The sequence below is a fragment of the Haliaeetus albicilla genome, chromosome 23 (genome assembly GCF_947461875.1).
Source record: "Haliaeetus albicilla chromosome 23, bHalAlb1.1, whole genome shotgun sequence".
Lineage (NCBI taxonomy): Eukaryota > Metazoa > Chordata > Aves > Accipitriformes > Accipitridae > Haliaeetus > Haliaeetus albicilla.
In genome coordinates, this window is record NC_091505.1 from 10,236,988 (window position 1) to 10,253,074 (window position 16,087).

The following is a 16,087-nucleotide window of genomic DNA, read 5'->3' on the forward strand; positions in this document are numbered from 1 at the left end:
GATTACAGAAAACTCAGAAAGCAAACATTATTTTAAATGCTCACAGATCTACATTCTAACAGATAATCCAAATGCCTATTTACTATACACCACCACATCAGAGTAGAGACCAGGACGATCAAGTCAATGATCAGTTGTTAACTATCTACACTATGTAGAAAAGATGAAGCTACATCATCACTGGAGACCTTGGCTATGACAGTCAAACTGTAGTTACATTGCTTGTACTAAAATATCATTAGCTTTTCTGTAAATTATGTATTACAAGATGTATTTTATTTAAACACAGGAAATTCTGTATTCTACTTCCCTCCAATAAATTAGTAAGAAACAACTATGCAAATAATGTATTAATACCTACTTAGCGGCCACAATTGAACTACATTTAGATGAAGTAAAATACAAACAAGATTAAAAAGTACAGTTGTAAATTCAGGCTTTTTAGTATGTCAAAATAACAACTAAGCTACACCTACTGGGAAAAAATGCAAACAAAGTAGTAATTGGTTATTTTACTTGATGCTCTAAATACCACATTTGAGAAGTAGAGCCATGTAAGTCAAGAAGCTAATATGCAGAAAAGAAGGAAGGTACAATATACAACAAATGGAAAGAAAAACACACACAAAAAAGAAGCTGGTCTAGTGATTGTGGCATAGAAAGCAGGAAAGGTAAAACTGCTAGAAGAAAAAAAGTGGCAGACATTTAATGTTCAGAGAGTATAAGACACAGAAAAGAGTTTATTTGATGGAAACGATGAGCTATTAATAATAATGCAGTAAAGCCCAAAGTGTTCACTAAACATTTCTTCTGCAGATGGACACATGCAGTCTGTTTGTATGTCAGTGTCTTAACAGAATCATGAGTATGATTTCTACTATCTGAAGCTTTTCTTTTCAGGTTTGGTTGAAATTGATGTTATATTTCTTGTAAGTGCTGGAAACACAAATGCCAACATGAAAAATACCAGCCAACTTTTGTCACACAAATTATAACTGTATATATTTATCTTACAACCTTCACTTAAGTACTGCTCAGGTAGAAACTAAAGTCCAGTAATGGTTTCCTCATGAGAACAAAATCCAAGTTCAAGTCCTTCACAACAGCAAAAAAGTTCAGCCTTACGATGACAGCAAAAATCCAAGATTAGTTTGGGAAAGGAATCAATGACAACAGCTGTTGGTGCATGCATTTGTGGGGGCATGTAAAGAGAATTAGCTCTATAGAGGCTGTTGTTCTTCCCACCTCCAAAATAATACTTTGCACTTCAAGAGGTAAACTGCCCACACAATTGTCAGTTCTGGAGAAGACTGAGTAGAATGGATTACTGAAGAGCTACAGTGGGGTGCTCAAGAAGAAACACCAATGAGTAGAAACTGGTCCTTTCTTGGTCTTGAGAAAAATCGAGACCCAAACAAACTTGGATTACAGCTGTGAAATACAGAAATCAAGAGACTAAAAAGAGAACAGAAGACAGAACTTCTTCTAACAGTCAGTACACCTACTGGATCGAAGAGGTTGGAACTACTACACCACATCCCCCTTCAAGCTAAACCCAAACAGATGTAACCCTTGGGGTGGGGGAGAATGAAACCTGGCTCTAAAGTATCAGAGCTGGTATACACCAATGTAAAACTGAATTACAATAGTCTAAGTGGTACTTCTAGTACTTGACAGTGACTCTAAAAAGAGGTTTTCAGAAAAGTTGCTGTTTTTTCTGATTTGTAGATAAGAGAAAAAAACATGAAGAAATGTTAATTCTACTGTATAAAGATCCCCTTATTTCCTAGCCTACTCTTTTTTCTTTCTCTCTTCTCCCCCTCTCTCTCTCCCATGGACAAGTATGAGTCAAGCTTCTTGCCAGTCAACACCCACTCTCCAGTCACAGGAATATCAGAAGCTGTATCTACTGTAAGATGATTTCCTAACATTTTATCTATAGACAAACCCATCCCTTCGTACATCCTACCAACATCAGTTTCACCCCGTCTATCTCTCATTTTCACCGTGTTGTTTTGCAAGATCCAGTTCTAGTCCATCTCATCATCATGCCATATTCACTCCCATTTTTAAAAACAGTAATTCAAAGCTATCAAATATGTGGCACTATTCATGCAACAATGGTTAATTATTTTATGCTTCAAACTATGAAAGAAATCTATGTGTATATGTGTGTGTGTATATATATATATTTGCATTTAATCCCACACAAAATCCTGCTGAATAAAATGGGATTGGATAAAAATGAGTCTTTGCAAGAACAGGCTCTTGAACAGTAAACTTCTTTGCTGGGTTGCATCTCCATCTGCCTCTTTTTAACACCAAGAATAGTATCAGTACATAATAATTACTTTCACCCCAATGCAAGTCCTACCAGCTAAGAAATGCATGAGGGGCTTTTTTTTTTTTTTTTACACCCAAATTACTTCAGGGAAAACAAACAACATACCTCCAGCTGTTTGCTAGCTTCTTCATTTCTCAGTATCAGGGACAACTTGGTACGAAGACTTCGAAAGTGCATATCGATCAGCATATTTGCCCGCTTTGTTGTTACATCATTGATTGACTAAATTATTAATAAAGAAAACAGTGGTTTACACATGAAATTTTGAAACAAACAACTGCCAATGGTATGGTTAGACATTTGTACTTACCAAAATAATAAGCTGGTGGTTTTCAGAATCATATGTTACAGAAAAAGCTCCAACTGCCTTTTTGAAGTCCTTATGTGCAGATTCTTTGGCACACCTAGGAATAAAAATGCTACAAAGTTAAAAATAACTGCTGCATTTATGGTTCACAGCCAAAAAGATTAATTTCTTAATACAAAGAATCTAAATAAATATATCCAAGTTCACCCTTTTAAGGCAGGTGTTATTTTATTCTGTTATTTATTTTACTCATTTTTCTTTCATTTGTTTTCACATTAGTAGGATTAGAAATATTTCAAAAATTTTCTGTATGTACATCTATGAAATGACAAACCAGTTAAGCAAAACTACATTAAAAAGCTATAATCGTTACAATCAGCAAGTCCAGAATTTCGAACACACCATGAACCAGTATGTGTGACTTCAGTGTAACCACTGCAGCATTCTAATGATCTTATGCTCATCTCATGCTGTATTTTGCTTCCCGAGGCTCCTTCTGCCCACTTGCTACTTAGTGAACTTGTGTACTATAACACTAACTGCAGAAATTCTTAGTTTAACCTGAATTTATAGCTTATTCCACATTGAGGCAACAACATGTATCTCAAAAAAGCAGAAGTTGATCTGAAGCTGGAGTCAGTATTAGACTGAGTTTTAGAGCTACATTTACACGAGAACAACATGTCAGTGTTCTAGGAGAAAACTGTTTCTCTATCATACTATGGGAGGTTTGGTTATTGTGCAACTATTCCCACAACCATCATCAAAATGCCTTATGCCCTACAATATAAGGCAGGATTTTCTAAGGCAGGTCATTAAATACCAACTTGCATAGATTGGCAGATACTCTATCAATGAAAAGAGTGACCACTTAACAGTTATCAATAAAGTTGACAAAGAATGAATTCAGATTAATCTGTGCACATCCTGGAACAGATGCAAGAATAAAAACCTTAATCTATACTGCACACAGTCCTTAAAACCTTGAAGAAATTATTTCCTCCTCCAGGACTAAACTGCATTTCATCTTTTCTATTTCTGAAGTATGAGCATGTCCACATTTGTATTTTCTACATTCTTATATGCACATTTTTAAAGTTAATTTAGAGCAGTAAAAAGCATTTTTATCCCTCCTTGTCTCAGGCTCAAGAAGTTACCCACATTTTAAAACAAGTTATAAAGAAACACTTGTACTTACATTTGCCTTAAATCTTCAGGAACTGCCAGTTTGATTTTATGAAAAGTATCTTTTGTTGCGGGTTTATTGGGGTTCACAGATCTCAAACGCTCAATTGTGACAATTTCATTGTATGTAGCATCACAGGCTGCATATTCTATTACGTAGAACTGATATAAAAATAATAAAATCATCCAAGCCACACATTTCACAAGAGTGAGCATTACACTATTAAGTGAAAGGCACTTTTGTTAACTGTACAAGTCAAATTTGAACTGTTAAGGTTAATGGTAATTGCAACAGTCCTAATCAAGAAACTCTTTGAAAATGAAGAGGGACAAGTTAAAAACACCATGCACATCAAAATAATAATAATTAAAAAATAAAGTATAAATAAATATAAAATATATATATATATGTATATATGCATATTCCTACCTCACCCTTTATCATTCTCACTTTAGCCAACCACCAACAGCAGGGTTCTTTTTCATTTGCCCTGGAATAAACCTAAACAAAATACATACATTATGTATCTGTAGCACACTTAAGACATCACAAAAGCTGACTAAGTAATACAATCAGGAACAAAATCCAGCAAACTATATTGGCACATAAAGTCTCTCACCTAAGCACTATGTAGCAACCACGAAACAGCTGAAATGTCTATCACAAACACAGGTAGGATATAAAATTATGTATCTAAGATTGTACAGAAAAATAATATTGTACCCAATCTACTGGCATTAGTTGCTTCAGTCTTGCATACAGCCAGAAGAGATAATTCAGCCTTCTACATCTGTTAATATTTAATCAACAGTATTTCTAATTGTGTATAGATCTGATGAGGTCCTGCCAGTGGGTGGAAGGGAGAGGATACATACCTACACTTCTTTAGCACATACGTGATATCGGCCACATCCACACCCAAGAATTTTTGCCATTTTCTTATATTTCAAATTGAAATAAACTTAAAAAGCATGCAAGCAAAATACAAATCTTAAAAGTTCTCTTTTTTTTAAAGTAACTACAAAAATTTATTTCATGAAATAAGGAAGTTTTAGGAATGTGCTATATTAAAGCCAGTCTCCCTCTACACATAAATAAGTATTTACATATACACATCTATTTTTACATTTTATGTACAGACATACATAATGCAAATTATCTCATTCAGATTGAGGTTTTGGTAGTATAGGCATTATTAACTTACAGCTGAAGAACTACAGTCCAGCATCTATTTCTAGATTAATTCAGTTCTGATAAGAACTGATCTGTAATCAAAGAAACACTGATCATGTTTGTACATCAGCATGGAGGTCATGGTACATGGAATTCCAAAACAGTTGTATGGTTTATAACTGTCAAAATCTCTTTTTGATGACATGCTTGACATTGTGTTTTACGTAGTAATTGGAATCAAAAAAGGTGACAGCATATAACATGGAAGAAAACCTTCCACTAGCCTGGCTGACATTTTTCTTCCCCAGTCCTTTCACTTCCCAAAGGAAATGTTGTTAATGGAGTATACATACCTCTACTTCATCACTTTCATTTATATCTTTATTATAGCCTGCAGGTGGTGGAAACCTCACATCATGGAATGGTATTTGTCTCTCTGGTTGCCAGCTACAAATAAAAATACAGTGAATGGCCTAAACATTTTGACCTTCTTTGTAAATAGAAATCAGAAATATTTTCAATCTATTAATTTTACATTTTTAAATTTTGTGGAGCTTTTGTGCATCTATGTATTAAAGGTAATGTGATCAAATGTATATATAATAGGAAACACACCTAAGCAACCATTAAGCAGGTTAAATGAATCTCTGATGCTACCTGCACTGTTTTGAAATCTTCCAGCAGCAGTTTTTGTTCAATTTAGAGTGTGTTATTTCCCTCCTGAAGCAGTGAAACCTGAACTAAGTGGTATAACGAAAGGTTAACTTTTTATGCCCTTAAATGATGGGAAAGGAACATAATTTCATTTCTAGCTTAGAAAACTGGTATTTATCACTTATCTAAAAAAATAAATTTTGTAATAATGTAATCTGCTAAATGTAAAGACATTCACATGAGAAAGAGGCAGTCATGGTACCACTGCTGACTTACTCAAACATGAGTTGCCATCATGTAAATTGAATAACAACATGCTTATCTTCCCAACAAAACCCACATTACTCTAGTTTTGTATTTTAAAAATATTTAAACAATTAAAAGCATTTATACAGAAGTGTCACAACATAGTAAATATCAAACATAATTCTAAAACATGCTAGCAGCAAGCTTAGAGTATCTAAGGGATGCTACTCTACACTATTAAGTTATATTTAGGTTAATCAAATGGAAGGTTGGTACTCCATATCATTTGCAGGTATAATATCAGCAATACACTTACTTGTTTTCAAATGCAACTGTTATAGAATCTTCATGCACATCCTTTACAAATGCCTGTGTATATAAAAAAGTATAATTATGGTATGCTTATGGGTATTTTAAAAAGTAATTTTACACCCATACAATGCCTTCCTCTCACAGATATCGATGAAACTCAAAATGTAAGTATGCTTTCAAGTCAGCCTTTTTATTTTTGCAATAGACTAATATAAAACACATACTGAAAGCTGATAACCTCCTTGGGTTCATGACTGCCAACATACTGATACACAGACAGAATGCCCGAGTTACACGTGCATTCTTCATACTTTTTAGGAGTAATAGGAGATTACTAACAACTGACAAGATCATCCTGAATAGTTTTATAACTAAAGTTTAAAATGTTTGATTTTATATTCACATTTTGTGTATTTTGACAGGTGTAGAAATTAAACCACGTCAGTACTCCTTAAAAAAAAATTCCTGTCTCTTCTTTTACCTCAAGGTAAGTTTGAATACCACACTAGCAAAACTCATTTATATCCATTTCAGCACAGTTTCCCCCTTATTTACTTCATCACGCTTAACTTCCATAGTGCACAAACTTAAGATAAATGCCCTGCAGCCTTCCTTCACTTTTTTTTCTGGGGGCATGAATAGCAGTTGTGCTAAGACTCCCATACAACCACAAAGCAGAGTACGGAACCAAGATTCAGCACTGAGAGGGCTCTTCCTACCTTATGTACTCAACTGACTGATGTTTGAATAATTTTCAGCTTTAAGCCCAAACGTCCCCGCCCATCTACAGAACAGCAAGATCAATACTCAAAGAACTTTGGGATTTACCAATGAAAATATTTTTCATAGCCTCAAATAATGGAGATCACAGGGCAACCAGGGATCAAGATTTTTTTTGTTTGTTTCTTTTTAAAGATATCTCTACAAACTTCTGAAACACATAAACATTGGTGAAGTGCTGAGTATTACACTAATATTTATCCATATATAGTATATCCTTGCAAGGTAGGTAGATAAGAGCCCCTGAGCAAGACTGACCCTAAAAGTTTGTTCTACCAATGGAGATCCATTTTAGTAGATTGAAAAAGTCTCAGTAAATTGAAAATAATTTAGCAGTAACTACAGTTTCTGAAGAATTAGTTAATGAACTGTTGAGCATTTTATTCTCTTCACATTTCAAGTTTCCAAGACAAGAACAGCTCTTATCTCTTACAAGAAGGTAAGAGTTTCATTCTCATATGGAATCTAAATGGTTTTAAAAAATTCTTCTGATATTTTTCCTTTATAAAGTATTCAGTATTCCAAAGTATTTCCTAAGTTGCAGTATCAAAGTATTTCCTAAGTATCTCAGTATCAAAGAATAGCAATACCTGATGACTGATACAGAGCTCCAAGAACTGGTTACACTAAAATTAAGCAGTACCTGTGCACAAGTGACAATCAGTACAAGAAAAAAGTGCAATGCTAGTTAATAATCCGAAAATAACTAACACCACCTTTAATAGAAGTCAAAGCAAAGCCACAATGACAATAGCAAAAAACGGTTTTATACCTTGCTCACCTCTCAATACTGTAAGAATAAGGTTACTGGAAAGTTTTACTGGTAGCATCCAAAAGACATTTAAAACACACTCTAATAGTATTTACATAATTACATATTTCAAATTCCAAGATATTCCTTCCAAGGGGATTACAATCATAGTTGACATTTTTAATGACATTATACAAAGCAGATTTAAGACCGCATCTCAAGATCATGTTGATAGTAGTACAGAAATGCTATTTACATAAAGAAGCAACAGAACTCCCAGTTGATCATTACAGATACTGAACATTTACCTAATGTTTCACATTGTTGTGTCTTCTGTAAGAAAATTCCAGAATTGGATATGCACTTGACAAATACTATGGTAGTCCTGACTCATTTTGCAACATTACACACATCACCTTCAAAGGCTCCACCCACGTTTCTTCCAATGTTTGTCATGTGCAACTCTGAAGCACCTATTCTTATAGCTGTAGCAGAAATGGATGCCTTTAATACCTGAAAAATGCTGTAATCATTACAAAATATTTGGTATGACTCCTTCACACCACAGACTGGAAAAGGTTAGGACTTAGTATTATTAGTAACACTTGAGTATGCAAAAGCAGAGATTATTTTATAAAGCAAATCCAACACAAATGACACTAAGAACACTGAATAGCCTTGAGGAAAACAGGTAAGAGTAACACAAGAAAATGCCCTGAGGAAGAATTTGTTGATACTTAATTTTCTCTTATTCATAAAATAGCAAAAAAAAAAAAAAAAATCACTACTTCTGCTATGAAAGACACTTTTGGAGAAGAAGTCATCCCCTCTATGGTGATGAAAACACCAAAAGATGCTCTAAATAGCACTCTAAAAGCTACAGGAAGTGACAGAAAAATACACAAGCACAGCAGCAAAGAACAAGACTACACCTCATATTCAGATCTCATAGCTCATAACATCCAAGTCATCTTGACTAGAATCCTAGTGACTACAGCAATATACATAACTAGTGGTAATAATGCTAAAACCTACCAGTAATAAGTAAACGAGATGCTGACACAAAAAATGTAAGTTATGAAGTTGAAGACGAGCCTGACACCTTTAAACAGTCTAGTACTTATATTATCTGGAAAAAGTAAAACTTGGGGACACACAGCTAGTTGAAAAAGCATTGTACTATTCTCTCCCATTTAAGCTCTCCTTAAACAACCTTCAATATTGCTTTGGTCACAACCCAGAAACCTGAAGGAACTTGAACGAGGCACATTAAGGATAACTGTTGACCATAGACATCATAGCATCAAATACAGACGTTACTAGTAAAAATTATAAAGCTGACATAATTTCTTTAGTTTATACTAAGTTCAGAAGGCTCAATCACAGAAACAGATGGAATACGTGGTTTTCACTCCCCCCAGCCAAAAAAGTTGATGTCATAACACTGTTGTTTGCCTTTTAATTCCCAGCCTTGCAAAATTACAAAAATTCATTGTAATGAAATTTTCATTAATTACAAAGTAGATGATGCCTTGCCAAATACCTAATTTCAAATATGCAATGTATACAAACACTTCCGCCTACCTCCATGTGAGATTTCTGCTTAAAAACCAATTAACCAGACAAATACATTAATAGCCTGAATATCTGGTTGTCTAATCTCACCTACCCATAGAAAGGTCATTTTCCTCTTTCTTCAGTTTCTTGTGACACAGAAAAATTCCAGAAATACTCATCATATCAGTTTTTCATACTCTGTATCATAGCATTATGTCAATTTTCCTCTGGTATATAAATATTTAAACAGATCTATAGTAAGTAAAATGTATTTGGACTCTACAGCACTATCTATCTGTACATTTCTAAGTACAAACAGAAATGTTTTGAAACATTCCTAAGTTTTTGTAAAAAAAAAAATTAACACTTATCCATTAATGCCTTTGGAAAACTAAAAGTTAAAGCTTATCAAAACTGTTTGGTTTTCTTTATTCTGTGATATGTATAAAATTATATACAATACTAAAAAAAATGAGACCATAAGCCAAACTCATAGACACAGGACAAGCCAGCCCCAGATGTCAGTAAAGGCAGAGAAGAGGCACTGATTTCACACAAAGTATTATGAAAAGTACCATAAGCATTCATTTTTTTTTTTTTTAAAAAAGAATGTAAGTTGGGCATGGAAATTCAAACATAAAGGTGCATGCATATATGTGAGTTTCAAATGCACACCTAAGAAGGGACAGAACACTGGCTATGATGAATGTGAACATATAGATTGAAAGCATTAAAAACATAGTAAAACTAGATGGAAGTAAAATGAGGGAACAGGACAGTGAAAGAATACAGCAGCTGGGATATCACTATCACTAATAGCAGAGATACCAAATAAGAGTAAACAAAGAAATCAGAAACAGTGAAAAAGGTTTGTTTTTACTTCTGTGAACAGAAGCACATTTTACAATGCCTAAGGTTGAGTCTTCTTCTCTAATGTGGAAAAAAAAAATGGTAAGTTTTCTACACCAGATTTGACTTTCAGTCACGTAAGCCATTAACATTTCTCTCCATGCTTCAGACATAATTAGGTAAAGAAGTTTACGATCCAACGTTGACATGTCATGGCATTTCTCAAACACATGAGCACTCACGTTCCAAGAAGGGTTATATGCTGAATATGAGGCCTAAATTTTACAAATTATTTGATACAAAATAAGAATTATTGGCAACACCACTATATTTGTTATTTTTGTGCTAAATGGAATGACAGACACTTCAAAGGAACAAATAAGGCTCCAGCTGCCATGAAGTTTTGTTGCTTTTTTTAAAGTCTGCTCACATCATCAGATGTGAGCATTGTCAACCATTTTAATAAAGGAGGATAATTAACTGTAAAGAGTGAAAGTCGGGAAAACATGCTATTTAAGATTTAAAAAAAAAATATGTTGATACAAATGTGCATCTACTGTTTGCATAACAGTTCTGTAACATTTCATACCTGTTGGAAGGAGAAAGTCAAAAGGGAACTCACATGGCTAATCAAATCTGAGAAAAGGAACAGAATAGGGAAAGAAGAATAGTCACAGAAATGGTAACCGAACGAGGGAAAAGGGTGCAGGCTATCATCCTCAGAAGGAATGAGTAGACAGGCTTGTGAATGTACAGATTGGAAATATTTGCTGAGGGTATGTCTGTATGGAATAGTGAAAGAAAAGAAAAAAAATGATATGGACCGCAACAGGAGGCCAAAGGAACAGTTGTTAATAGTGAGACCTGAAGTAATGAAGAACTAAGAAAGATGAACTATTTTGTCAATTGTAGCTTCAATGAAAAAATGTGAAGTATCTGTAGAACCAAGGAAACAATGGCAAAGTGCTGAAACTACTGGGATAAAACGTAGAAGATTTTTAACAAGGTTATAGAGCAAGAAGTGGCAAAAACTGGTTGCAGACAACGTATAGATGTTAACAGCAAACATCATTCCAAAACTATCTGCCTCAAACAGGATGCTTTCCATCTTTAGCAGAGGATACAAGAGAGAATCACTCCCAAACTAGAAAAGAAAAAACAATCCCATGCTGGAAAGGCATCCAGCATGTCCCCTTTTAAAGGGAAATAATATCTAAAGCTAGTCCTGGAAAGATTAGACAAAGGACTGTCTATTAGTCCTCTGAGAATGAAGTAAGAACTTCAAAACCCAATTTACTACACCTATACAAGAAAAGATATGCCCTAATCGCACACATCTTCAAGATTTAGTTACTTAGCTGTGACCTGCAAAAGGGCAGTTCCCTCTCCTTAGGATTCACATTCCTGCTGGTTTGTTGGACCAGTCGTCTTAAAATAAATAAGGAACTCCAACCTTTTCTTTCCAAGGATTCTGGGCCCAACAACATACTAAGTCATGACTTAGCATCTCTAGGTACTAGATCATCAATTATCCCTGAATCATGCTCATCGATTGCACTGCACTTTCCATGGAATAATTCATCTTAGCCAAGGAGAAAAAAAATTAATGAAAGTATGAAGCATTCACCAAGCCCTACTTTTAATTCCATTCAGAAAGAACTAGTCTCCACTACAGTGATCACACCAACACACTCCAGAACTCTGTAAAATGTACTGCACCTGACCAGTATGAAATTTTAATTCAAGTCTTCCCGTTGAGTATGAAGGCATCCTCAAATCATATCCCGTGTTTTGTGTGGAACATGATCCCTCTAGATGTATCTCAGAATACATTCTGGATCAAGTCCCACAGGTAATACAAGCTAAGACTGGTTTATTACTCTCTGTAGGGCTTAGGTGACAACTGGGCATCAGTTTTGTACTGTCAAGATCAAGATGCTGCTGGGTACATAAGTGCTTAGGGACTTGAATTTATAAGGTCCTCAAAGAGAGCTACAAAAGGAGGATATGAAAACCTGAAGTGGCAATTAGGTGCCTACCTGTGCCACTTAGTCCCTTCATGACTCTAGCAGCCTCATGTTCCTCCCCTCCATGTCTTAATATCAAGATAGAGGCATCTTTTTTCCAAAATATTTACATATTCTGATGAAGATCTTCAGAATGATTCAAAGCCAATGAAATTATCACAAGTTATCAGTAAACTATTAGATTGAATAAAAGAATTGTTTTGCTTTTGGTTTGTTCACAGTGTTACTGTTGTAAAACATTTCTCAGGAGGCTGTTTAAAGACACTTTTTAAATGAAAAAAAAAATAAAATCACCTTGCAATTAAATCCACACTTGACATCATCACACACTTCTTGTTATGCTGGATCAACCAATTCATTTTATAATCAAATTCCCCCTCTGTAAGATGGGCATAAAACTCACAAGAAAACATTTAGATAAATTACTTAATAACAGAGTGATACTCAGACATTATAATGAAGGAAAAATTTGTACCTGAAAAATTCCAGTAATTCAGGCTAGAGGAAAACTGCTGATTTACATTGAACATTACTGCATGAGGGTTTTTTTAAAAAAAAAAACAAAAACAAACAAAAAAAACCAAACAAAAAACCCAAACAACTTTTTTTAGTTTAAAAAAAAGTTGCTGCATTTATCTTAAGTGTGATGCTCCATCTAGACAGGTAATACAGGTGAAGACCAATAAATCTGCATGCCCCATGTGTCCCCTTACATAAATTAACCAAGTCCTCTTGGTTAGAGATTAAGAAGAGGCAGAAAAAATTCCTATGTTTAGATTTCCAAAAGTTAAAAGGCAAACTAATAGGCAACTTGGAGGCAATGCTTGTGTTATAACTTGGATACACTAAATCAAGATTAATAAGCTCCCATGAACATATGCTCAAATGAAATCTTCACCTCAACTACAACCAGAAATGTCAGTATGTTACGGACAAAAGGCGTACAGGACCCCATGATGTCAAAATTGAATGTAACCAAAAAAAGTTACAGAAGCTTTCAATTCTGACAGGTTTCTTTGATAATATTTGTCACTAAAGAATACCAAATGTCATTTTTATCACCATCTATTTTGCATGATTGTGTGAATACTCTCACATAATTTGATAAAAGCCTCATTAAAAGTTCTCCTATGCAACATATTTATACCTTGTTTCTTTCTGAGCAAATACTGTATCTTTAAAAATGTAAAACTGATTTTTGAAAGTGTAAATAATTTAATTCCAGACTTTGGCTACAACACTGCAAACCCACAGGATGCTTATTTACCACATTTACAGACTTGTTTCATACATACTTTAAAAAAAAATTATTTTCAGAATATCACATGTATTTTAAAAATAAGCTTTTCAGAGATCTTTTTTTCTTAGAAACACTAAGAGCTGTTAGAACTGTATCATTTGGATATCAACCTGAGCTACCACACTAACATCAGAGCGTGAAATTCTACCTGTTCCTTCATTGCTAACATAAATATTGGATGTCACACAATAACGAGGCCCAATTTTTAAGTACTAGGAACATTTAAAAGGTGGTAGACTTGCAGAAACCAATCCATGGCTGTTTCTGATATGTTGATAACATGTCAATGATAGCAGGCCCAAAGCCACTGTGTCCAAATTTTGTTTTTCTGTGAATAGGGTAAACCCACAAATTATACCCTATTAATACGCTGATTAATACAACCCCACTCACGCAAAGCCACAGCAACACTATACAGTATTAATAAAAATATCAAGTACTCAGCACATATGTTCAAGGCTCAGTGATGGATTTATTCAGCACCAGCACAAGGGCTTGGAAACAAACACGGAATGCCATTAAGTAGTTTCAGTAAGAAGTACATTTGATAATTAAATGGAGTTAGCAACTCAGCACATATATATATATATTTGGTCAAGCAATGCTCTCTTTAATATGAGCAGGCAGCGTACCCTGCCATAGCATTAAGAGCACGAATCCACGACAGCACTTTATCATGAACGTGTATTCAACAAGCTCCCCCCCGCCGCCTTAAACGCCGTGCACTAGCAGTGCAGCTCTCCTGGAAACCTAGAGAGCGAGAAAGACTTTCCTTAAGTAGCGACAAAAGCTGAGGATTTAGCAATTAATGCCCCATCCCCAGCCCTGATCCTCGCCTCAGCGCCAAGGAGAAGGCGGCCCCGGGCTCTCCTCGCCTCCTCTCGCACACCGGCAGCGCCAGGGCCTCCCCTTCCCACAATAGGGGGAAGGCCCGAGGCCTCCTCGGACGCCGGGGCCCTCTCTCGGCTTCCCTCTCCGCCTCCTCGGCAGGCCTCCGGCCCCTCAGTCCCGGGGCGGCGGCCCCCGGCTCCTCTCCCCCCCGGAGGCCCGGCTCTGCCTGCCCAGACACCCAGAGGGACCCGCCGACGCCTCCACCCCTGCCCCGCTCTCCCTCCTCCTCCTCTCCCTCCTGCCCCGCGGCCTCCGCTTTCCCTCAGAGCGGGGAGGAGGAGCCGCCACCGCCGCCGCCTCCTCCTCCTCCCGTCCCAGGCCCCACTCCCTCCCCTGAGGCCCAGCCCGACCCGGCCGCGAGCACCCGGTACCTTGTAGAAGGCCCCGTTGGAGCCCCGCACCTCCACCACCAGCTCCTCCATGTTGTGCCGCGGCGGCTCGGTGCGGGAGACCCAGGCCCGGCGCCTCCTCCCGGCCCTTTCTCTCTCTCGACGCGGGAGGGGGAAGAGGAGGAGGAGGAGGGAGGGAGGGGGGGGTGTGTGTCCGTGTGTGTGTGCGGTGTGTGTGTGCCGGGGCGGGGGAGGGGAAGGGGAATCTCGGTTCACTCCGAGCCCGAGGGGGTGGGGCCGCGCGAGGGGCGGAGGGGAGGGCCGCCGCGGCGGGGGGCGGCGGGGGGGGGGGGTGGGGGAAGCACTGCGGGGACGCTCCGCGCCGCCGCTCCTCGCCCTCGGCCGCCCGGAAATGAAAGCGAAACGGTCACCGCCGGGCGGCGCGCGCGAGAGGGAGGGAGGGAGGGAGAGAGAGGGGGGGGGGGAGGAGGAGGAGGCGCGGGGGCGTCCGTTTCGAATGTAAACGCGAAGTCCGCGTCACGTGACGGGGCGCGGCGCGGGGGGTTGGGGGGGAGGAGGCGGGGCGGGGCGCTGGCCCCAGCCTGCACGCGCCGCTCGCCCACCGCCTAACGGCCGGGTCGCGCGGCGCACCGCCCCGCGCCGCCCCTCCTTCCCCCCCGCGCGCGCGCAGCCGCAGCCGCAGTGGCGAGGAGCAATCGAACCCGGCCGTTGTGGCCGAGATCCCGCCTCCCCTCCTGGCGCGCGCCTGAGCGACTGCCCCGCTGGCCAATCAAGGTTGCGCGCTGCGCTGCGCGTTCCGACCTGAGAGGGGCGGGGCGCGCGGCCTGCTCCGCCAGGCCCTTGGCGGGGGGGGGGGGCGGAATGTCTATGTCTTAGAGCGGCCCAGCCCGGCTGAGGGAGGGAGTGGGGGGACAGCACTGGGCCCCCCTGGGTGGACAGACGGGGCCGGGTGACGGCTTTTGGGGGCGATGATACTGCAGGGGCCCAGGGAGAGGTGATGGGGCCGAGAGAGCGTGGGGGCTGCTGGGACGGGTAGGGGAAGGAGGAGGCCTGGGCCTGTGGGACTCGGCTGAAGTCTCTCAGGGACGCTGCGAGGGATGGCTGCCGCGGCAGGGGGACGTAGGCTCAACCATGCGGTGGCCTCTGCCTCCCGGTTACGGTCGAAAGTGAAGAATAAATGTGAATTGTGGCAGTTGCTAATAAGTTCTGCACTAATGAATGGTCTGGCTGTTGTGGTTATGCTGAAGACCTAAAAACGCCTCATAAGGGGTGTAGTACAAGATGAACGGATCTGTCGGCCTGGAACGCTGATGTGCTAGTCCCTTTACCTCTCTATGTGAGAGTTAAGCTTTGTTCAACA

General features: G+C 38.7%; 1 protein-coding gene across 3 annotated transcripts in view; it reads right to left on the reverse strand.

The window, feature by feature from the left end:
* The window catches only part of FMR1 (fragile X messenger ribonucleoprotein 1), a 34,440-nt gene extending 19,349 nt beyond the window's left edge, over positions 1-15,091 (reverse strand). Inside the window, exons 1-7 of one of the 3 annotated variants that reach the window (XM_069811156.1) lie at positions 14,749-15,091; positions 6,227-6,279; positions 5,364-5,457; positions 4,267-4,338; positions 3,850-3,998; positions 2,655-2,748; positions 2,450-2,566 (exon numbers count right to left, since the gene is read on the reverse strand). In XM_069811156.1, the coding sequence (XP_069667257.1) occupies positions 2,450-2,566; positions 2,655-2,748; positions 3,850-3,998; positions 4,267-4,338; positions 5,364-5,457; positions 6,227-6,279; positions 14,749-14,799 (630 nt within the window). In that variant the 5' untranslated portion in view covers positions 14,800-15,091. The remainder of the gene's footprint in view (positions 1-2,449; positions 2,567-2,654; positions 2,749-3,849; positions 3,999-4,266; positions 4,339-5,363; positions 5,458-6,226; positions 6,280-14,748) is intronic. The other 2 variants (XM_069811157.1, XM_069811155.1) reach the window with 2 other exon arrangements.
* Between the last annotated feature and the right edge of the window lie 996 nt (positions 15,092-16,087).